General features: G+C 45.0%; 1 protein-coding gene, 1 long non-coding RNA gene and 1 pseudogene across 2 annotated transcripts; 2 read left to right on the top strand and 1 right to left on the bottom strand.

Moving 5' to 3' along the window:
- The first annotated feature begins 9,207 nt into the window (after positions 1-9,207).
- Positions 9,208-14,220, top strand: LOC120678533 (nicalin-like). Its single transcript, XM_039959771.1, has 14 exons — positions 9,208-9,630; positions 10,034-10,188; positions 10,545-10,648; positions 10,784-10,850; positions 11,092-11,184; positions 11,262-11,426; positions 11,517-11,657; positions 11,744-11,821; positions 12,638-12,750; positions 12,839-12,899; positions 13,181-13,348; positions 13,435-13,536; positions 13,676-13,765; positions 13,855-14,220. Exons 1-14 carry the CDS (start codon positions 9,363-9,365, stop codon positions 13,915-13,917), a joined length of 1,668 nt encoding a protein of 555 aa, XP_039815705.1. The 5' UTR covers positions 9,208-9,362; the 3' UTR covers positions 13,918-14,220.
- Positions 14,221-14,528: 308 nt separating this feature from the next.
- Positions 14,529-19,245, bottom strand: LOC120679674 (annotated as a pseudogene).
- Positions 19,246-19,721: 476 nt separating this feature from the next.
- Positions 19,722-22,087, top strand: LOC120679023. The gene is made up of 4 exons (XR_005676930.1): positions 19,722-19,766; positions 20,540-20,604; positions 21,569-21,728; positions 21,896-22,087. It is a non-coding gene; the product is annotated as an uncharacterized LOC120679023 (long non-coding RNA).
- The last annotated feature ends 827 nt before the right edge of the window (positions 22,088-22,914 follow it).

Here is a 22,914-nt window from a genome sequence, read left to right as displayed (position 1 = left end):
CTTGATATCATGACGTAGCCCATGGGCGATCACCTTGTTGAGGACTTGATTTGGTGTCATTGTGTTGATATCTGTCTCATATAGAATTGTGGTCACCAAATCATAGTCCGGCCTTCGGAGTGAGTGAAGGATCTTGCGAATGAGTTCCAAATCTTCAATTTTCTTCACATCGAGTTAATCTCATTCACAAAAATATTCAACCGTGAGTACATAGTTTCGGCATTTTCATGATCAAGTTGCTTGAAGCTATTAAGTTTATCAATGAGAACATGATATCTTTCATTTGCAACATCTTTTGTGCCTTCATGGTTCTCACTAATAGTTTTCCATAAAACTTTAGAATTTTCGCAAACAAACACACGGTTGAACACATTTTCACCAAGAGAGTTTAAAATAGCACACTTGGCTATAGCATCATATTACTTCTCTTGTTGACTATTGCTCTTAGTTCCTTCACTTGTTACTCTCCAAACATTTAGGCCCTTAGCTTGGAGGTGTGATTGCATCAAAATCTTCCATCGTTGGAAGCCCGTGCCATCGAAACGTGGAGGAGGTCCTAGAGAATCCATCCCTTCCCCTGAAAGAGCTAACTCACTAAGCGGTGAAGTCTAACCGATCAAGTGAGCCGGTAAACACAAATTTGCCAATGGAATTGACTTTCTTTGTGAGAGAAGTGAGTCCCGGCTCTGATACCACTTGTAAGGATCGGGTGCTCTAACCTAAGAGGGGGAGGGGGTGAATTAGGCACTCTAAAAAACTTAGACATATGGCTCCACTTAGTTTGCACAAAACTTAAACTAAAACAAGCTATCTAGATATGCAACTATGGTTGTTCTAGTGTGAAACCCCTATCCCAAAAGAGTTTAGCAACCTATGGCCTTTCCTATCAAGAAACTATTCTATGAAAGTAAAGGCATATAAATTGCTAGTATGAAATGCGGAAGCTTAATGAGCAGGATAGGAGATAGCAAACTCTTGACGCGAGTGTTTATCCCGTGGTTCGGTTAGCCACAAAGGCACACCTACATCCACGTTGTTGTAGCACTCACTAAGAGTATTGCTACTCGGCCACCAAGTCTCTTCCGTGAACACAATCAAGGTCACCTTGGCCCCGGGTTCCACTAAGGAGCTTCTCCACAAAGGATGGGGGTCTCCATGTCCCCCGCACAAAGTGTCGTCGCCGCTCCACACCAAGTCGGAGGGTCGATGACGTTGCCGGCGAGCTTCACAGCTCCAAGGGGCCGGCGCACCAAGCTCTTCTTTTGGTTCACTAGAGAACCACAGCATAAAGGCTCAAGGCCTTGCAATCTCACTCACTAAGAGCTAATCTAGCACTCACACTTTACAAGGCTAGTACTAAAGGCTAAGGATATGATCAATGGGCTCTTGTATGGCTTGAAGATGATCTTGGGTGTGTGTGTGACTTCTAGCAACTCCAGCAGCCTTCAAATGGCCGGGGGATGCCATATATATAGGCCTCCAAGTCGTGGAGCCGTTGCTCCAACGGTCAGCAAAAATCTACGTACCATCAGATGAACCGCTGCCTCTGGCAGTGGTAGCGTCGGTTCATCCGGTCACTCTAAGACCGGAAGTAGCCGTTGAACTCCTAACAGCTGACACAGTGATCATCGGTTGAACTGATGCTTGCCAGTCGGTTAAACCGGTCACTCACAGCACTCAACCAGATGTTGGTTTTCTTCTCTTTTGCTGACGTCATTACACCGGTGCTTTGCTCCGATGCATCACCGGTTCATCCGGTGCGGAAGGATCTTCTCCTGGGCGCTTGACATCGTCTCTGGAACATAATATGCCCAATGCACTGATGCCTATCGTGATGCCGTCGGATCAACCGGTGCCTCACAAACACCAGGGCGTTGGATCTTCCGACAACCATCGGATGCACCGATGCTTAGGCATCGGTTCAACCGGTGCTACTGATTTCTGCAGAACTCGTCCAATTCAGTGTTTCTTTGAGTTCTTTCTTCGTGTTTTATTTTGTATGACCTTTTTACTTCATCCCTGGAATCTAGAAATGTTCACTTAACAATACCATTAATCACATTGATTGCGTTGTCATTCGATCACCAAAATCACTTGAAATGGCATAAATGATGCCATGTTCGTTACAAGTTTGCTTACGAGACAGCAACATTCTTGAAAAGTGAGAGTTGCATTTCTTTTTTTTTCTTTTGTGTGTGTGTTGGGGCAGGGGGGCAGAGGGATAGGTACATGCACCAGCGTCCAGCTACAAGTCAGGACAAGTCAATTTGGAGACGAAAGACGGTGCATATATTGGAATCCACCCATTGGGAAAACTCAATTTCATCCGCCTCAGAGACAACAATGCTGAGATGTGATCTTTTGTAGAAGAAGATGCAAAGCTTTTGCAATGACTAGATTTGACACCAGAAGAAGTTCATTTGGTGCGGCAGGCATCCTGGCAACGCAAGTTTTGGGTCACGTGTGTTTGTGTATCTTACACAAATACCTTTTTTTAGGTAGGGTCAGTTGGATCCATGCCACTCCAATTTCTTGAAATTGGATCTCATGTTGAAAATCATGCCATTGAGTGGCATGATTTTCAACATGACACCCAATTTCACGGAGTTGTGGTGGCATGAATCGAATTTTCCCTTTTAGGTAAGGGGAAACCGTGATCCAGGTTGCCATGGAAGAATGAAGCAAGTAACGCGTGATGACCATAACAGAATCTGAATAAAAATGCAGAATTACTTGTAGATTGGGAGTGGCGGATGGGAGCTCCAAGGTCCTCGCTGTGGCGCACGACGAGTCGTCCTCGTCCCCCTCCTCTCCTCACCCCCAACCGCCGATGGCTGCGCCTGAGTCCGTTGCGGCGGGGCGGCGGTGCTCGTCGACATGATGAGTTGCTTTGCTTGGCTGCTGGCCTGCTGCTGTTTGGGGGAGTTGTTGACGCCTTTTGGGATCAACACACAAACGCACTCGAACGTGCGGCGCGAGGAGGAGCTCGCTGCATCGCCTTCTGCGTAAATGGTCAGACCGGTTATGGCGAGCGGTCAGACCGGTCACCACCGGCGAGAACGACGAAGAACCTACGAATGTTAGCCCGGGAAGACCCGTCGAGGCAGACACACGTAGTGTTATTTTAGGGTCGGCAGGACACCTAGAACGCACTCAATCGACGTAGAGACGACGGAGGAATAGCAAGTAGTAGATTGGAAAAGTTAGGGCAAGAGAAAATAAAAAGATAAAAGTTGTATTGATTGATCGATTGGATACCCTCAATCAGCCGTGACCCTTTATATTTATAGGGTGGGGTGGACTTATCCCGCAAGGAATCTTATTACATATCTAAATCTACAAAAAAAATTCTAGTTGTACTCGGATTCCAGTTAGACCGGTCTGACCGGTGAGACCCACCGGTCAGACCGGTCGGCATTTTGCCAGACCTGAAATAGGTTCGACCGGTCAGACCGCTTATGGGCACCGGTCAAACCGGTCTGCCAATTTTGATCGTCAACATATCCCCTCCTATTTTTTTGATAATGTTTGCATGCCAAAAAACAAGCCTCTGGACCAAAATTGTCTCAGGACTATGATAAACATACATCGGCCATTTTTGTTCTAAGGACGATAAATTCTATCGGCCGTATCTTACTTCTTCTTCAAGCTGATGATGAAACAACTTGCTTCGGCCTCCATACCTACTTCATGGTCGCCGACCTTACTGGTACAACCTCCGCTTGCTGTTCTATGGACTCCTTCTTGTGCATCTGTTCCAGCCTCCTCTTTGAGTGTGAGACAAGCCTGAGGGACACCACCTCGGCTATAAATATTGATTATCTTGCTTCACATCCTTCTCACCATCTTGACTGCATTTAGGTTTGCTTTTGACCAGATTATCGCTAGCAACAATCGATCTTTGAGAAGCACCATGACTTGGATATATAGAAGAATATTGAATAAAGTATGGACGCATATACATTCTACTATAATCCAAAAGTGTGTAATAGTAAGGATACGACCAGAATCATGGAGCAACCGGTTCACCAAATAAGTATGGTGCAAAAGTATTATTACCTTGTTGCACATGAGAAGCCGATTGCTCACGATGCTCTGATGATGGATTTGTATCTTCAGCTTGATCTGGTCGTTTCTTCTATTTCTGAGTAGCTCCTTTCTCCTCATACTTGGCCAAGAGTTGCTTGAAACTCGACCCTTTCTTTTTGTCATTTCTGGAATTTTTTCCAGAGCTCTCAGAATGACCGGTCTGTGTAGACCCGTCCTTTTTTCGTTGCTCGTGCCCCCCGAGCACTGAGTCTCCCGAAGGACCAATTAGACCGGTCACCAGACCGGCCAGACCGGTTTGTACAGATCTTGCGCCCTTCTTCTGATCTTGCCCCCCAAGTGTTGAATTTTTTTATGAAGCTTCGAGGGATTTCTTCTTCTGCTCAGATCTTGGTTTACCAATGACCACATTCTTTCCCTTTACTGATTCGGCTTGATTTGGCCGAATTAAAACCTTAGGATTCTATAATTCAAAAGTATGCACAGGGAAAGGATTGTTATCAATTTGCATTTGTGGAACAACCAATCATCCTTCATTAACGGCCGATTGGATTTGCCTTCTAAACACATTGCAATCATTGGTTGCATGAGAGAACGAATTATGCCATTTGCAATAAGCACGCCGCTTTAATTCTTCAAGCGGCGGAATAGCATGAGACAATTTGATGTATCCTAATTTATTTAACTCATCAAATATGCGATCACATTTGGATACATCAAAAGTAAACTTAATATTATCTTACCGGTTTTTCTGAATCGGCTTGAGAGAACCGCAAGTGCAAGATTTATTACTAGTAGGCTAAGCAAATTCAGCAGTATAAATATTATTGTCTTCATCGTCCGAACAATTTGATTCACAACCAAGAACATAAACAGGACTATTAGACTTTCCATTGGATTTTTGCAAAGCTTCTTTAGCTCGGCTTTCATTAGCCAGAATCTTTTACAAAACTTGACTAACATCTAGAAATTCTTGTCCATCTAACTTTTCTTTATGAAAATCAAGTAAACCAGCAAAAGCTAGATCAGCCAAGTCTCTATTAGAAATTGTCAAACTATAGCATCGGTTTCTAATGTCTCTAAATCTTCTAATATATTCAGCAACACCTTCATGTATCTTTTGCTTAACCGATGTAAGATGTGACAATTTCAATTCAGTTTCACCAATAAAGAAATAATCATGGAATTTCTGCTCTAAATCGGCCCATATGTGAACTGAATTGGGAGGCAATAAAATAAACCAAGTAAATGCAACACCCGATAGAGATAAAAGAAATAACCTCAATTTATAAATATCACTAGTGCTAGCTTCACCACATTGTATAATAAATTGACCGATATGCTCTAATATAATCCTACTATCATCACCAGTAAATTTAACAAATTCAAGAATTTTAAAACCCTGTGGATATGCAACATGCTCATATTTTTCAGGGTATGGCCTTTTATAGAATCGGCATCTCCCTTTTGGATCTATACCAAAAGTTTGTCTAAAGATTTTAATTACTTCATCTTTAATGCTTCCAGATCTAAAATCATCGGCCATAGGCCGATTTGGTATACCATGATGTTGAGCAAAGTTCGGCGGCGTAGAATGCTACAATGAACTTGTTGCCCCATGTGGTACATTTACGTGAGGTGCTGAATTATAATTAATTCGGTTGCGCTAGTTAGCCGAATTAATTACTAAAGCATTAGTTGGAGTTTTGCAATTAGCCGAATCATTCGTTGCCTTATCGGTATTAGATGTAGATGCATTATTATCACTACCGATAGGCTTCATACCAAGATGTGATTCTATTCGGCTAAAGCGTTCATCAAATATATTATGAATATTTTGATCAATAAATTCCAACCTATTATTAACATGAGAAGAAACAGCATTATCTATAGCATTATCTATTTCTGAAGTAAAAGCAGGTTGTTCGTTCTCATCGAATTGTACCTCAAACTGTGAAGCATCGAAGGCGGCATCCGGTGTGACCTTCCTTGACGGTCGATGGAGAAGTGCAAGATGTACTACTTCACGGCTTCTTCCTCCAGCTTCTGGATCTCCTTCTCCTTTTCTTCTCTGATCTTCTTTTGGATGTCATCAAGAGCCTTTTGATGTTCGGCCGAATGTTGCTGGACAATCAGCCTTTTGATGTTGGTGGCATCAACATCACTAGGTTTATGAATTTTACCGGCCATTGCAGCCGATTGATTCTATCCCCAGCGGAGTCGCCAAAAAGTATGTTGACGCCTTTCGGGATCAACACACAAACGCACTCAAACGTGTGGCACGATGAGGAGCTCGCTGCAGCGCCTCCTGCGTAGACCGGTCAGACCGGTTATGGCGAGCGATCAGACTGGTCACCGCCGGCGAGAACGACGAAGAACCTACGAACGTTAGCCCGAGAAGACCCATCGGGATAGACGCACGTAGGGTTGTTCTAGGATCGCCAGGCCATCTAGAACGCCCTCAATCAACATAGAGACGACGGAGGAACAGCAAGTAGTAGATTGAAAAAGGTAGGGCAAGCGAAAATAAAAAGTTAAAAGTTGTATTGATTGATCGATTGGATACCCTCAATCGGCCATGACCCTTTATATTTATAGGATGGGATGGACTTATCCCGCAAGGAATTCTATTATAGATCTAAATCTACAAAAAGTCCTAGTTGTACTCGGATTCCAGTTAAACCGGCAAACCCACCGGTCAGACCGGTCGGCATTTTGCCGGACCTAAAATAGGTTCGACCGGTCATACCGCTTATGGACACCGATCAGACCGGTGTGCCAATTTTGGTCGTCACATGAGGGAAGCTGCCCAACATTATCGTCATCTCCCTTGACATCGAGTCCAGTCCAGCCCATTTACGGGGAACATTTCCATGCAGCCCACCACAAGTTCTTTTTTCTAATTTTTACGTAAGCTTTGTGTTTCTCAATTTTAATGAAAAAATAATGATTCCACCTATTTGCATGACTTTGCAAGTGTAAACGTGTTTTTTCATGGATAAATGTATCCAACTTGTGTCCAAAAGTTGCCACCAAGATTTTTACAAGGCATAAGTAACTTCTTTTATATTCGATAATACAAAAGTTCAAACCTTTGGATCATCAGTTCGTAATTATTATAATCACGTGGCAGTCGACGCGACTGTGCGGCTGCCGCGTGCAGCCGGCGCGTCGCTGCCCTTTGATGAGGCTTTCATGGGGCTGCGGGACAGCGGCGTTTGAAGATGTTGGACGGTGAGGGGTCCGGCTTCTTGGCCCGACATTGGCGCTAGTGGGGTCTTGGACGAAAGTCTTGGCGACGGCGACGCCGTTGGGCGCTCTTTCCCTGTTGGGGGCATCATGTTTCCCGCTAGTGTCGATATTCATGGGTGAAAACCCGGTCCATTGTGGACGTGCGACGGCGGCGGCATTGTTGTCGCTCCCTTGTTGAAGGCATCCTATTTGAACTTCGTCGTGGCTTCAAAGTCTCCCGGGCGGATGCTCTTGTTCCTCGGCGTCCGGTTGACGCGTGGAGGCGGGTTTTGCAACGTGAAGTCGAAGCTGCTGCGTAGGGGACGCGGCTCGGGCAACGATGACGCGCGGCAACCTCCCCCCCTCCACTGTAGTCTGGGTCTCTGCTGGGGTCTTCATCCGCTGGGGTGAGGCGGAGCTGGTCTTCACATTTGAGCTTGGCAACGATAACCGATTGTGGCCGCTTGCTTCAGAAACCATAGGTGTGTGGTTCATGGATGGTCTGCCACGGGAAGTCGGAGCTGCTGGCGGCTTTGCTTCCATGTTCGGCAACCATGACCTTTGGCAATATGTTGTGTTTGTGGTTAGCCTCCAGAAGTTCTTTGGCTTCTCGTTGTGCTAACCTTTCTTGTAAATATTTTTTCTATCGTCTTAATTGAGGGGCAGAGCTCTTGCCTCTTGTTTCAAAAAAAATTATTATAATCACACTCAAAGTTTAAAAACCATACTATATTTAATATAATTGACTAATAAGACTATGCATACTTTCCGAAGAACTGCATAGTTGTAGACTCTAGGAACTAACTGACATATCTCATCTAGCTGCTTCTTTCTATTGTTCTTTTGATTGTTAATATGGTGTAAGAGAGACCATAATCCTAGTATTTACTAGGTTAGATCACAGTACCTGCACTGTTTGCCATACTCTAAAACATAGATAAGAAAATTATTATCCTAGCCCTGTTGTGGTGGAGATCAATCAATTTTATCATAAAATATTTCTTTAGAGCAACTCCAGCATACCCTCTATTAAGTCCACTACTCCAAATTTAGAGAATGAAGTCCAAAAGTAACTCCAGCCGACCCTCTACCTGAGCCCTTAAAATAAGGAGGCCTCCAAATCTCCCCCTCCACCCTTTAGACCTGGGAGTCTCCAGGGAGCCCTCTATCCGTGGGTCCCACCCACAACTGCTTCTTCTTTCTCCCTCCAGGCGCATGCTCCATTCCTACTCCCGTCCAGCGCCTCCTCTACCCACCGGCGCCGCGCAAAACGCTGCCCTCCGCGCGTCCGTGCACGGGCCGAGCTCCGGCCGACCCTTAATCGTCGGCGCCGCTTGTGCCGCCGCCCTCCGCGCATCGTTGTGCTGGGATTAGATCTGACCGGCCCCTTCCCGCCGGTGTCGCGCCGACCTCTGCACGTTGGTGCTCCAGGCCGAGTTCCGGCCGGGCCCTCCCCACCGGTTGGGCCCTGCCCACCGCGCCGCGTGAGGCATCGCCCTCCGCCCATCGGTGCGTCGGGCCAAGCTCCGGCGGGCAAGTGCCGCGCAAGCTGCCAGCCTCGGCGCAGGACCGAGCTCTCACCGACCCTCTTGCCGACGCTCGTGTTCCTGAGCTCCAGCACCATGGGGAAGAAGAAAGGAGAGACAAACAAGAAATGGTACTGACAAATGGGCCCCACATGTCAGGGGGGAGTAGGAGCTGAGATATAGAGATTTTTGTTGGAGTTGGAGGAAAAAATCAACTCCTCAAAATATAAGAGCCCCTACATGCCCAATAGAGGGTCAGTTTGGAGGGCATTGCCGGAGAATGCTCTTACATGAACAAATGCCATCGAGATAAACTATGCAGAGCAAAGATTTGAAATTTTTACAAGCTGACGATACGGTGGACAGGTAAATATGCAAAGAAGCCCAACAGTCATGGTAATTTGGCAAGTGCAACCCATGAGACCGAATTAATCGCAGGCAGAGAGGCAGGCGCGGCGGCGGCGGCGACATCTGCATCTACATGACCGCCTCGTCCATCTATCCATCCTGCATCTGCTCTGCTCTGCTCAGCTCGCTGATCCCGCGGCGGAGGAGGCCATGTCTCCCTCCGGCGAGGTGTTGGCCTCCATCTCCTCCGCCCTCGCCGTCGCCCTCGTCCTCCTCGCCTGCGTCGAGCTCGGAGACGCCGCCGCCGCCGTCGGCGTCTACCGCCTCATCCAGTACGACCTCGCAGGCGCCCCGCTCGGCTCCCGCGCCGCAGTCCTCAACCACCACGCCGCCGCGCTCCCGCTCCCGCCGGGCGCCGACCTCTCCCGCTCCGCGCTCGTCGCGCCGCTACTCGACCTCCCGCTCTCCTTCCTCAGAGGTACCCACCATCTTCCTTGCTTACTATACTACTACTACTAGCGTTCCCATTAGGTTACTAGACTACAGACTACCATAGATCTCTTCCCCGCCTCGTGTCTTGCCCCACACGGACCTTGTCCTCGCTAGCATTCCTAGTTAGTACAACTGTCGGATCGAGATCGAGATCTCCTAGGACTCTTAGTCGCCAAGTTAGTAGCTTTTAGTCACTGCTACTAATTTTGCGTCCTCGAATGCTGCTGCTGCTGCTGCTACTTTAGCGCTGCTATTCTACCCCTGGAGCATGGTTTGCTCGCCATCATCCAAACCACACAGCTCAACTGCGAATGATACTACTAGAACTGCCAAATCTCAAAACACTAGTACTGCCTCTGTCACTGAAAATTCTTACAATGCCTTCTCAGAGTACCTGGCGGAGAAGAAACATCTCGGAGGGTTGCTCATTCTGCTCCCGACAAAGCTCAGCGACAAGGATAGTGCAGGGAATAATGTTGACAAGGGGCAAGTAAAGGGTGTGCTGGCCGAGCTTGAGAAGTTGCTTGTGCATGAAGAAGTTCCAGTAAGTGCAAATCCATTTATCATTGAAGCAAAGACAACAAATGCATCTATTGCTCTACTGATGTTGTAAATCTGTATATCGCTCCTTTACTTCCTCGACAGTTCAACAGTTGTATCACGGAGCTACACTGATACAAATATATAAATAACACTTGAAATGGTGAACTTGAAACAATTATTATGCATTCAGCTTCCTAAAGATCCTGAGAAATAATCTCTACAGCAGTTTAAATTTTTATTGTATTTTAGATTCTGAGAAATAATATCTCTAGCTATCTACACCCCACTTGGTTGAGTAATCCATTTTTGCATTTTCATGTGATCTGTTGACTAAACCACGTTCAATGATTTATGCAGTATCCTGTGTACTTCGCTTTCCATGACGACGACTTTGATAACCTGCTGGCAGATATACGTAAAATTGCCTCTTCAGGTCAACCAGCCTCTGCAACAACAGGAGGGTAATACTCATCAGAACTGTGCATATTTTAAACTGGCCAGCATTTTACACTCTGAACTGTGTAACTCGACTACAATGTATGGACAGTTACAAACTGTCAGTCTCATGGAATTTTCTTTTGATATTCTTTTTGTAGCTATAAACTTGTCGTGTCCTCAGCAGAACCTAGAAAAGTGTCATCTCCGACCATTTCTAATATCCAGGTAGCCTCTCCTATCTGGTTAAGCATTTGTCAAGCTACCTTTATTTCTTTAATTATTAGAAGTGTAGTATCTTGTGGGGTACCCCCCCCCCCCCCTTCAGAAGCAGGAAAGTAAATGCAGATGCCTATTTGTTTGAATTGATTGTCCCAAATTAATGTGTGCGCTAACAAAACAAAGCTGTTTTCCATGTTATTTTTTGGACTATGAACATACCTAAGCTGAATCATTTTTTGAGTTGCAGGGATGGCTACCTGGTTTGAAAGGAGAGGGTGACACAGAACAGCTTCCAACAATTGCCATAGTTGCAAACTATGACACCTTCGGTGCTGCACCTGTATGTTGATCCACAAAATATTCCTGGAATATTCTTTAGTATTCTTCTAGATGTCTGGATAACATGGATTTTCTCAGGCACTTTCTGTGGGAAGCGACAGCAATGGAAGTGGAGTTGTGGCGCTTCTAGAAATTGCAAGACTTTTTTCGCGTCTTTATTCAAATCCTAAGACCAGGGGCAAGTACAATCTTCTTTTTGGGTTAACATCTGGTGGGCCCTACAACTACAATGGAACTAGCAAGGTAAGTACCCATCTGGGCACTTGAGAGACTAAGGTCCATCTTTGTGTCATCTGTTTGAGCAACTTACAGCTGTGTGTGTTTTTAATGCAGTGGCTTAGAAGTTTCGATCAGCGTGTACGTGAGAGCATTGACTATGCTATCTGCTTGAACAGTGTCGGTTCCTGGAGCAATGACCTCTGGATGCATGTATCAAAGCCTCCGGAAAATCCCTATATCAAGCAAATCTTCGAAGTATGTTGATCATTTCAAGTTTGTTGGTCCATAACCTCAGTTATCAGTAAGGATAGTCATATTGATGTCTGTGAATCTGCTTTCAGGATTTTTCGGATGTTTCTAAAGAAATGGGTGTTTCAGTCGGAATCAAGCACAAGAAGATTAATGTTTCAAATCCTAGAGTATGTACCCTCACATTATTTCGGTTCCTAACAAGAATAAATAAAACACTAACGCTATGGATTAGATGATAATATATTTTTTGCAATGACTTAGGGTATCACTTCAGCATTACTATGCGTTTAGGAATATATACTCATTTGGACCCTCAGCTTTGATTTCCAGTCAAATCTAAAGTTCTGCTAAAATTGAACTAACCCTTGTTAAAGATGTGCTCGCATTTAATGTGTAGTTGAATGCTCAACAAATTGCATTTCATTGGACTTGCTAGCTGGGCTGTAGTCATATTTGCAAAACCCTTGCTCAAATCAAATGTAACTGAAACCCACCATAGGTTTTCATATGATATGCATAAATTGATGGACACAATCTCATGAGGGCACAGGTCCCACCGAAGTTTGTAATAACACACATAGTAGATAAGGCTCACATATGAATTCGATCACCGGGTGTTTGTGGGGGGGGGGGGGGGGGGGGGCATTCAAAGGATATTCTTGAAGCACCCCGGTGAAATTTAATTCAGCTTAGCCTGTGATGAGACTTAAGTTTTTTTATTTGCCATCGTAGCTTTCCTGTTTGAATACCTGGAAGACTCCTATGTATCAAGTATATGGACTAACGCTACATATCAAGTATATGGACTACAATATATGCTTCTTATTTTCTTCTCATCCAACTGCCGATTGACAGCAGAGTTTTAGAAAACTTTGTATTGGAAATTGGAATGAGGATATGCTTAGTTGGGCTGTTAAATTCTCCTGTTGCATTTTACTGTGTTATATTTTTATCTCATTGGGTCATGTTTTGCAAACTTGTAGGTAGCATGGGAACATGAGCAGTTCTCTAGGTTTAGAGTGACTGCACTTACTCTTTCAGAAATGTCTAGCCCTCCTGAATTTTTGGAAAGCACTGGTGGTCTTCATGACACTAGGTGAAAGTCACTTCCAATGTATCCTGAGTCTTTCCAGTAACCATCTCAATCTATTTTAATACTTACATTTTTTTTTCCTTTTTGGCAGAGAATCTACAGATGTCGATTCAGTAATCCGAACTGTCAGATTAGTTTCCGAGAGTCTTGCGGTAAGCTCAATCATTTGCTTGTCGGTTGGTTCTTGGACAATTATTTGTCCAGTACTGAGTTTTGTGTTTACATGTTTTTGTGTGTGTGGGTGTGTGTGTGTTATGTTGTGGGGGAGGGGCTGAGGTTACGCAATTTGGAGACATCTCCAGTTTCATCTATATTACAATGGTTTGCACGATGTGGGTACCTTGTTTCATCTATGCTACAAATGTGGATGTGGGTACCATGTTTGATGATGATTGAAACTGAGACTTACTGGCTACGTCTTGCTCTTTTACAGAGACACATCTATGGATTGAAAGGAAGGAACATCGATGTTTTTGCAGAGAATAGCAGCTTAGCCATTAACCCTCACTACATCCAGTCCTGGTTGGATCTTTTGTCACGGACACCACGGGTTGCACCTTTTCTGCAGAAAAACGATCCCTTCATAGCAGCATTGAAAAAGGTTTGAACAGTTCCCACCAATGATTTCATCTCGCTCGCCTGATTCCCAGTTTTCTTGCGAACCATGACATTGGTATTCTGGTGCAGGAACTATCTGAACACACTGCTGATGTACATGTTCAAAATGATGCCCTTGATGGCATGTTCACTTTCTATGATGCCACAAAAGCAACTCTAAATGTATACCAGGTATATCTTATGTTGATGTTCCATCCCACTTTTAAGTTGCTTTTGAGACATCACCAAATTGATGTTACCTCACACCAATTCGAAAAAAGAAAAAAAAAAGATGTTACCTCACACGACAATTGTTTCCTTAACTACCCAGGTTGCAAGTGTTACTTTTGATCTGCTGTTCCTTTTGGTGCTTGGTTCCTATCTGATCGTTCTCTTCTGCTTCCTAGTAATCACTACACGGGTATGAATCATTTATTCGCATGCTCTACTTTGGATATAGCTTCAACCTTTTTTCCCCACAACTGAGAAAATATTACTTGCTTTGAACAGGGTGTTGATGATCTCATTAACATATTCCGGCGGCCTCCATCACGCAAACTCAAGGGAGCATAGGCTAGGTTGTGTTTGTGTATTAGTGCCTGAGATGTATGCCTAGTTAGTAGAGCTAGACATCAGGACGACAAGAGGCAAGCTGCTTCCCACAGCACATAGACATGTAATTGCAAAATTTTACTGTTTCCCCTCTCCAGCCAATGTGAGTGGTTTCGAATTCCACAGCACGAAAACAATTCTTTCTTTTGTGCGAGGAATTTTGAATGTAATTTAACTGTATACATTTTGTTATGATGCTTACAATTTTGGGTTAATCATCCCGGTGGGTGTCTCACGGGCCGTAATAGGCACCAGTTCTGAACATGAATGCTGTAAAATCCTTCTCCGAACACTGAAGGCCCACGTGCCTGTGTGAATGTAATTGCATGCAATAATATCACTAGGAGAGCAAAATTCGTGGAAACTAATGTTTACACATCACATTAGCAATGATCATTTCTTTGGCAGCCTTTCATGCCACTGAATAATGTAGAACTTTGGACGTTCAGAGCTGCCCAAGAGTTATTCCTGCTGCTCCCATGAACAGATGCATAGCTGAAACAGCAGTGTGCCATGAAACAAGGTTTCCAAAACAAATCCCTCTCATAGGCTGCATTTGCTGCCAAGCCATCGACCTCAAGTAGCCGAGATGAAGCCAAAATTTCATTGCTCATGGTTATTCGAGAACTGACAAGGATACATTACATACCAAGTGCAGGTATTTGCTGTGACAGTTCGGCGGTATCCTCAACTTTGCATTACATCAGGATCTAATGCTAGGCACAGCATCCTATCCTATCTTATCATCAAATCACATGATCTCTCTCGTTAGTCCTCGTCCACATCAAGAGCAGGTATTCACCGGAATCGCCCTCCATGCCTTAAGCCTCCTGATATGCTCGGCGACCTTACCTCAGCCCTTCTCTTCTTAGGCGTGGAATGTTCATCAGCTATTGATTCAAAAAGCTCTCCCAGATTTGCCATGTTCGGCCTCTTTCTATCAGCCTCCTCTTTCAGGAAACTGAATGCATGGAACAGTTGAAGAAATGTCAGCATGTTTCAATTATATATGCTGATATTAACCAGTGTTTTGCTTAAGAAGCACATTTAAGATCAGAAGAGCAGGCAAGTCATTCATGACTAGGCGTCAGAGCAGAATAGGAATCTATTAGAAGAAAGAAAACGTACCTCTCCCGGATTATTTTAAATGCTTCCAGAATTGCATAAGGCAACCCTGTCTTCGGATCACGGTATCTACAGGAAATAAGCCTTGCATGAGCATAATCAGCTCTCAAGAATCAAATCATAAATTCTATGCTTATTGCTTACTACATAAATTGGTTTGTAGGAAAGGTAGGATGCGTATAATTTAGTCGATGTATTGCATTGAGCCCCTTGGGCGGTATATATACGAGTAGTCGAGTACATGGCTTGCTGGGCAAGTAGCCTCTCCTAGAGATAAGGAAGGTTATCCCGGGATTACAATCAAACCTAAACTAACTATATCCGGAGTTGCCTAATATACTCTAACATCCCCCCGCAGTCGTAGCGGTAGCAACACGAACGGTCAGACTAGAGAACAATGGAGACGTATCCCCCCTGCAGTCGGAATGCCGGTGCGAAAGCTTGGACTGGAGACTCATGCAGATGATAGTCCTTTAGTGCCGTAGTAGCCAAAGTCGAGGTGGACGTGGTCGAAGCCATGGAGGGGGCGCGGATCGAAGCATCGTCGAGGTGCTCGAGTACACAAACTCAGCAGCTTCTTGCCGAAGACAGCAGCAGGATGGTGCGGCGGATGACGATGGTAGACGACACGGTTTGCGACTTAGGTCATGCTCAGAACAGGGGTGGCGACGGCGCAGGTTGCAGCAAGTGTCGCGCTCAGATCAGGGGTGGCGACTACGTCTTCCTTCAGGAACATCGGCGGCGATGTCCGTGCGACAACGGCAGGAGGCGCGGAGGCGGATCGAGCACCTGCTTGACGAAGACCAGCGGCGAGTAGCGCCACCGCCTGAAAAGGCGACGACACCGGTAGGGTGCCTTGATCACGAACGTCATTGCTGCAGTCTGGAGGGCGCAGCAACAACCTCGTCCTTCGGGAGTGTCGACGATGAACGGCGACGAACGGCAGGGCGACGCAAACCGATCTTAGATCGGAAAAGAAAAAAAAAACAGCAGCAGCAGACGAACCATGGGGTACAATCTCGAGTGCACCTAGCAAATGTCCCTCCCCTCCCTTATCCTTTCCCAATTGTGGTCAACCACGGGCAGAAAAAGGAGAGGAGGAAGGGTCCGCCGGCGAGGGAGCTCGACGGGGGGAGGTGCAACCCGAGCGGCTCCTCTGCTCCGGCCGTGTGCAGCAGCCGAACGACCCCCAGAGGCCGCCCCCGCAGCCGCGACCTTGCGGGCGGCGGAGGGAGGGGAAGCAGGCCCGCGGCGGCGAGTTGGAGAGGGCCGATGGTGGAGGGCGATGGTAGCGCTGTAGCCCGGCATTGACGCCGGCCCGGACTGCGCGGTGGCCTGGCGGCCCCACGGCTTCCTCCGCAGCCACGCACTCGCGCTCAGCGGCAGCGCAAGTGGGAGGGGGGCGCCTGGACGTTGCGCGGAAGGGGCGGCAGGTCCTGATGCGGTGCCGAGGGAGCGACGACGCAGAGGCAGGGCAGGCTCGGCGGCGGGCCCATGGCGACGCAGTGCCAGACGAGGACGACGGCGGCGCAACCATGGATCCAATGGGCGACAGGAAGAGGTAGGTCCCCTGCTGCTTGTTGACGACGATGGCGGCGCGGATCAGAGGGATCCGCAGTGCATCCTAGGAGGGTGCTGCCCCCGGCGGAGATCAATCTCGATCTCCCCGGGGGCGCGCGGCGGCGGCGGCAGCTGAAGCCTTGTTAGGTCACAGGATCGTGACCCTCTGACACCATGTAGAAAAGGTAGGATGCGTATAATGTGGTCGGTGTATTGCATTGAGCCCCTTGGGCGGTATATATAGGAGTACATGGCTTGGAGGGCAAGTAACCTCTCCTAGAGATAAGAAAGGTTATCCCGGGATTACAATCAATCCTAAACTAACTATATCCGGAGTTGCCTAATATACTCTAACATGGTTATATAGACATGAAATCCTGCTTCAACTCTACCTCTCTGCAGTACAGTTCAAATTTCTAGATTAAGAGCACTCAAGGAGCTGTCTGGTAAGCACAATTGAAATTGTTTGCATAGTTGGTGGAGCTAAACCAAGGGATACGAATAGCAGAATTCAAGCAAATCATTCTTTAAAAAAAAAATCAAATTCAAGCAGCACAATGTCTCAGGGTTTTCAGCTCATACACACAGTGGTAAGATCAGAGTGATTCAGAGCATATAAAACCAGACTAGAATAAAATGCAGCTACCAAACAAAGGATGCATGTCTGTCAAAGTTATTACTTGTAGACAAATAAAACATATACAAACACTGAAACAAGGAGACATACATCGAATGCATAGCACAAATAGGGGTTACAGAAACATACTTGGCAGGAAGTCCTGTCACCACACAGAGATTTCTCCGGATCTGTAAAACAGAAGTGTTACAAAAGATAATGCTTAGTACAGCAATTTGATTTGAAACTGCTAAGCTCACATTTAAAATTGCTGCTAGAGATACTGAACGACTGACACAGCACCAACCAAACTGTAACACTTACAAGGTGCTGATGTTGTACAAAGTTCCGACCCAAATGATGCCCCATTTATGAATTCCAGACGTGATTCCCCTAATGGAGCACAATACTGCTGATCAGGTAACTAGAACTCCGCTTATGCTGACTGGAAGACTCTCTCTCCTGAGTCGTCTCAGCATAGCCGATCCCAAGCCCGGGTAAAGGAGGAGGGTTGCTTTAGGTTTTGGCAAACCAGCATAAAAAATAGCCACTCTAATGGATTTGAAACCCACAAGAAACTCGTTGGGGCGTAACCCTCTTAGCGACATAGACAAAGGTAAACAATAAAATGAAATCAGAACAACACAATCAATGCTGGCAAATTCCATCTATGTACTTTTCAGATAAGATGTAAGGGAAACGAAGTTTAAACCTGTTTCAGCTGCTTCCAAAAGCATCTCCTCTTGTGTCATCCGCTTTTCTTCTCCTTCCTTTTTTCTTCTTAATTGGCTGACACAGTTCAGAAGAGGGTAAAAAGGAAGTGAACATAAATCCCAAAAACAAAAACACCATAGGCTGAAAAATCAATCTGACCACTACAAGATTCTGTTGTCCATGAGTAGATAAAATGCTGAATTCAATTATAGCATCTGATGCAGGAATTGGAGAGCACCCAAATGAATACATACCTTGACTGTTGCTTCTTTTTCAGCACGTATTGCTTCTCTTTCCACTTGTCTGACAATAACCGACGTTCTGGTTGATTTCCTTATGGTCTTCTCTGTCTCTAATTCATCAGGAACATATGCTTGTGTGGATGCACTTGGCTTGTCAGCTTTTGTGTCATCTTCTAGTTTTGGGATCACCTTCTTCTTGGCATTGGTCTTTCTCAACGTCTTGCCGGGGAACATAAGGCGCTTTTTGATTGGTAATCTGGTTCACAGTTGAGCCGGGGGCATGAGAAGAGGATTTGTAGCTAGATTACACGATGCAATCTACTAACAAGGGTGTGAGCTAGGAGAACATGTATACCTCTCACGTTCTTCCTTTTCTGGCTCATCATCAGGTTCAGATTCCTGTGCAGATCCAGAGAAGTTAGATGGGCACAGGGCACTGAGTTAACGACAGCGTGTGAAAGAATGTCCTGTGTCCAGTAATGAAAGCTAGGAACAGAAACAAGTGAAGAGGGGAGAAGGAAGGGATCTCACAACTCGATCAAAATCACTGTCGAATTCGTCGCCAGCATCCTGCTCTTCCTCGTAGTTTTCCTCCTGCGGGGAAAGTAGGAGTACGTGAGAGGACAGCAACTGTAAGATATGCAGAGGACAGGACAGCAACATATGCAGAGGTCGGAAATGAGAAGAAGCCTAAGCAGCTAAGCCCCCAGCAGCAGCGGCCCAAGAGAAGGGAAGCAACCTACATCCTTGAGGGCGTCTTGATTCCAGAAAACCTCGTCCTGCTCGATCTCGTCCTCGAGGAGCTTGGTTATCCTGAGCAATGAAATCAATCGATTCCAATCTCAGTCGATCAGGAGCAAGGCAGGTGGGCTGGGGAGGGAGAGCGCAAGCGCAAGGGCAACCTGACCTCTTTCCTCGGGTGGCGCGGTCGAGGATGACGGGAGGATCGTCGTCCATGGCGGCGTCGGCGGATTGGATTCGTGTCGGGGGCCTGTGTCTGTGTGAGGTATGACTGAGCCGACGGTAGCACCGTCAGATCTACAAACGATGGCTGGATGGAAGATGCCCTAGGGCCCTTCCCTTGAAATGCCTATTTCTTTTATTTTTTTCCTAGCAGAACTAAAAGACACTAAATCAATTGTCAATCTTATGCACTGTCAAAGACAATGTAATAATAAAATTGTCTCGTCTCGTAATAATTACTCAATTTATGCATAGAGTGAGGAGGACCAAGTTGTACCATGTCAATAAAAATCATACAATATGATGATACACAAAATTAAAAGTAAAGACTCTATTCCAGCCGGCCGTGCGTTTGTCCAGTTGTACGGCCGCTTCTCTCCACCGGCCTCTCGCGCGTCCATCACCAGCAAACTGGCCGGGCGCTTCAACATTTCCAGACACGACACAATCCCCCACTCCCGGCGCGGCTCAGTGGCGAACGCGCCGCCGCCCGCCGCCTCCCCTCCCCCACCTCCATATCTCGGCCAGCTCCAGTCGCTGCCTGCCGCCAAAGATGGTTCGCCACCTAAATCTTTGAGATACATTGGAAGGTGAGTCAATCTTTCACTAGATTTTCTTCTTTTGAATGAACATCTTTCACAAGATTCGGTGGAACAATCAATGTGCGAGTCCTTTGTCATCTGGATCAAACATCACGCACGATGGTACTACTTGGATATTAACACGCACTCTGATGTTGATGGTTTGCTTTTACAGTACGGTTGCTGATGTTCACTGTATCTTGCTCTATGGGGGTGTATTTTTGTCTCCTTTTGATTCTGCATTTTTTTCCACTTGTATGTCTTCTTTACTTTTGTTTTGTATCCCCTAACTACTGATGAAATGAATTCATTAGAAAAGTTTCACATGATTTTAACTATTATCTAAGTGACTTTTAACTATCTGATCTTTTAACTGTAACAAGGCTGTGCCATCTTCTTTTTCCCCTTCCTTCATCCCTGCTGCCACCTCTCCGTTTCTCATTAAAATGCTTAACTAATATCACTAAAATGTATACAGTATTTGCCTAAAATGCTTGTTACTTTGTTCACTAACTGGTTGAGTATCCGATCTACTAGTACAAATCCTAGTAATAGATGTATATGCACCAAATGCTTTTTATATATTCTTTTTCCTAGGTTATGGTTTTCATATATGACCCGTCAAACCTCTTAAGTTCTTTATTATGCTTATTAGTTCTTTTCCTAGCACTGTTGGTGCTCATTGGTGATTCACAAGCTTTGGCGCTATCTTAACCATAAATTATATTTTAATTGTATTTTTAAGCTTTAAGCTAATGCCTTCCATTCTCTATCTTATTTAGTTGTAGTTTATGCAATGGCTAGATGGCAGAAGCGTTAACAAGGTACTATGTCATCATCTACCATGGTACGTATCATTATACTATCTGCAAAATATGTTGAAAGTAGCAAGTTATGTGTCCTAGTATTTTCTGCAAGGCAACACTTTTTTGTAAGATAATTGTTGTGTGTAATAACATGGATTTTAAATGCCCCCTAGAACCCTACTCTATCTTTTAGTTTTGTTGTCTTTTTTCTGTGTTCAGATTGAAGGATAAGGACATTAGCCAATAACATGGAGTTTATTTAGGCAATTTAGAGGTAGGAATTAGACAATAATATTATTGTAGATGAGCAATAATATGATTCACAATAAGCATTTTCCTCATGTGTAACAATAAAAATATCAACACTAGGAGTGCAATTTTTTTACTTGATGATGTCTGATGTACTGAATGAAGCTTGGATGTGCTACTTTTATTCGGATTTGCATGGGGGAAGGCACTGTCATCAATATCGCTATACTATCTGCAAAATATGTTGTAAGGTAGCAAGTTACGTGTCCTATTTTTTGTGAGGCAATACTTTTGTTGTAAGATAATTGTTGTGTGTAATAACATGGATTTTAAATGCCCCTAGAACCCAACTGTATCTGTAGTTTTCTTATCTTTTTTATGTGTTCAGATTAAAGGATAAGGACATTAGCCAATAACATGGAGTTTATTTAGGCAATTTATAGGTAGGAATTAGGCAATAATATTATTATAGATGGGGAATAATATAGTTCCCAATAAGCATTTTCCCCATATATAACAACGAAAATATCAACAATAGGAGTGCAAATTTTTTACTTGATGATGCCTGATATACTAAATGAAGACTGGATGTACTATTTTTATTCAGATTTGCATGGGTGGAAAAGCAAGGGGTGAATTTGAGCGATGCTATGCACCATTTTTCAAATTCTAGTTATCCTTTTTCTTTTTCTTCCTTGATTTCCTGATGTACTGAAAACCAACATGATTAATTGGATTGCCTACAATTTACTGCAGTTTCACCTCTCTGCTCCAGGACGACAGGAATAACAACTCAATTCCTCTTGTTTGAGTAGCAGCGGCGCAGGAGTTGTTTTGTCGCTGCAACAGCAACAATGCATGTCATCATTAGCTTAGGTAGGTAAGCAGATAAGCACTCCAGCAAGGATTCAGTCAGGTAGGTATATGGATTTTCATTTTCACGCTGTAGTGATGCTACTGCTAGTTCCATTATTTACTTCTTTCTAGTTCCATTATTTAATCATTTACTTGCTTGCTAGTTCTATTATTTAATCATTTACTTGCTGACTTTGGTCGGTCCATTGAGTAAAAAAGAATTTTCAGTGTATGAAGTAAAATGCTACTTCTATGTGGATGAGAAGATCAGAACGATATATGGATGAGAAGAGCAGAACGATGAGATGAGAAGAACTACTTTATGTGGATGTTCTGTCTATGAAGTAAAATGCTACCTTTTACAGGGATTTCACCTTGGCTTGCCCTGTTTTGGTGAAGAAACAATGTTGTTTTGAATCATTTCATTTGCTTGTACATTTATTCTAATTTGCTTATATGTTATTATAATATGCTTTCAGATTTTAACAAAAATGCTTCTCATTGTAAAGAGATTGAAATATATTAAAGTGATATCTTATTTTAAAGTTTTTGTTGAGGCCAACACAGCGGTACAATCAGATTTGAATTTTTTCTCTCGAATACGCGCGCAGCGTATCATTGTATTAAGGCGAAGAAGAAATTGGTACAGTGTTCGGTTACAACCCAGATGGAACGGACTCCAGATGGACACAAGCCGGCAAGCCAGCTGAACACAACTCGAAAGATAAACTCCAACATAAACTACTCACATTCCGCACAACCTAACGACTGGCTCTGAGCGTAGCCCTCAGTCAACGCTCCATCCCACAAAGGGAGAGCTCTTGCTCTTGTTCTTCAACATCGGAAATAAGTCTTGCAGTGCGTCCACATGGCGCGGTGGAGGTTCACAAAAGAAATTCTCCACCGCTTGCTCTGCCGAAGCCGCCAAGGGCAGAGGCGCGCCAACCTCACCGAGTCGGCGCATCAGGAGCACCGACCCTCGCTTTGCCGGCTTGACGGCCGAGAGAGGGTCCAAGGCTTGGCGATGGCTTCGCCTGAGACTATCTGCCTCAGACGAAGGCAGCTGAGGAGGCCCGTCGATGAGGACAGGGTCAACTCGACGGCGACGAGGCGGCTTGTCCACAAGAGGCGGCGGGATATTCATCGTAACTTGGCTGATGAAGTCCTTCAAGGCCGCGGAATTGCCGTCCTCTGACGCCCCGACCGTGCCTGTTGCCTCCTCAGAAGCCGGCACCACAATCTCCTCC

This window comes from Panicum virgatum, chromosome 6N (genome assembly GCF_016808335.1).
Source record: "Panicum virgatum strain AP13 chromosome 6N, P.virgatum_v5, whole genome shotgun sequence".
Lineage (NCBI taxonomy): Eukaryota > Viridiplantae > Streptophyta > Magnoliopsida > Poales > Poaceae > Panicum > Panicum virgatum.
This window is presented reverse-complemented; position numbering and strand designations above follow the sequence as displayed.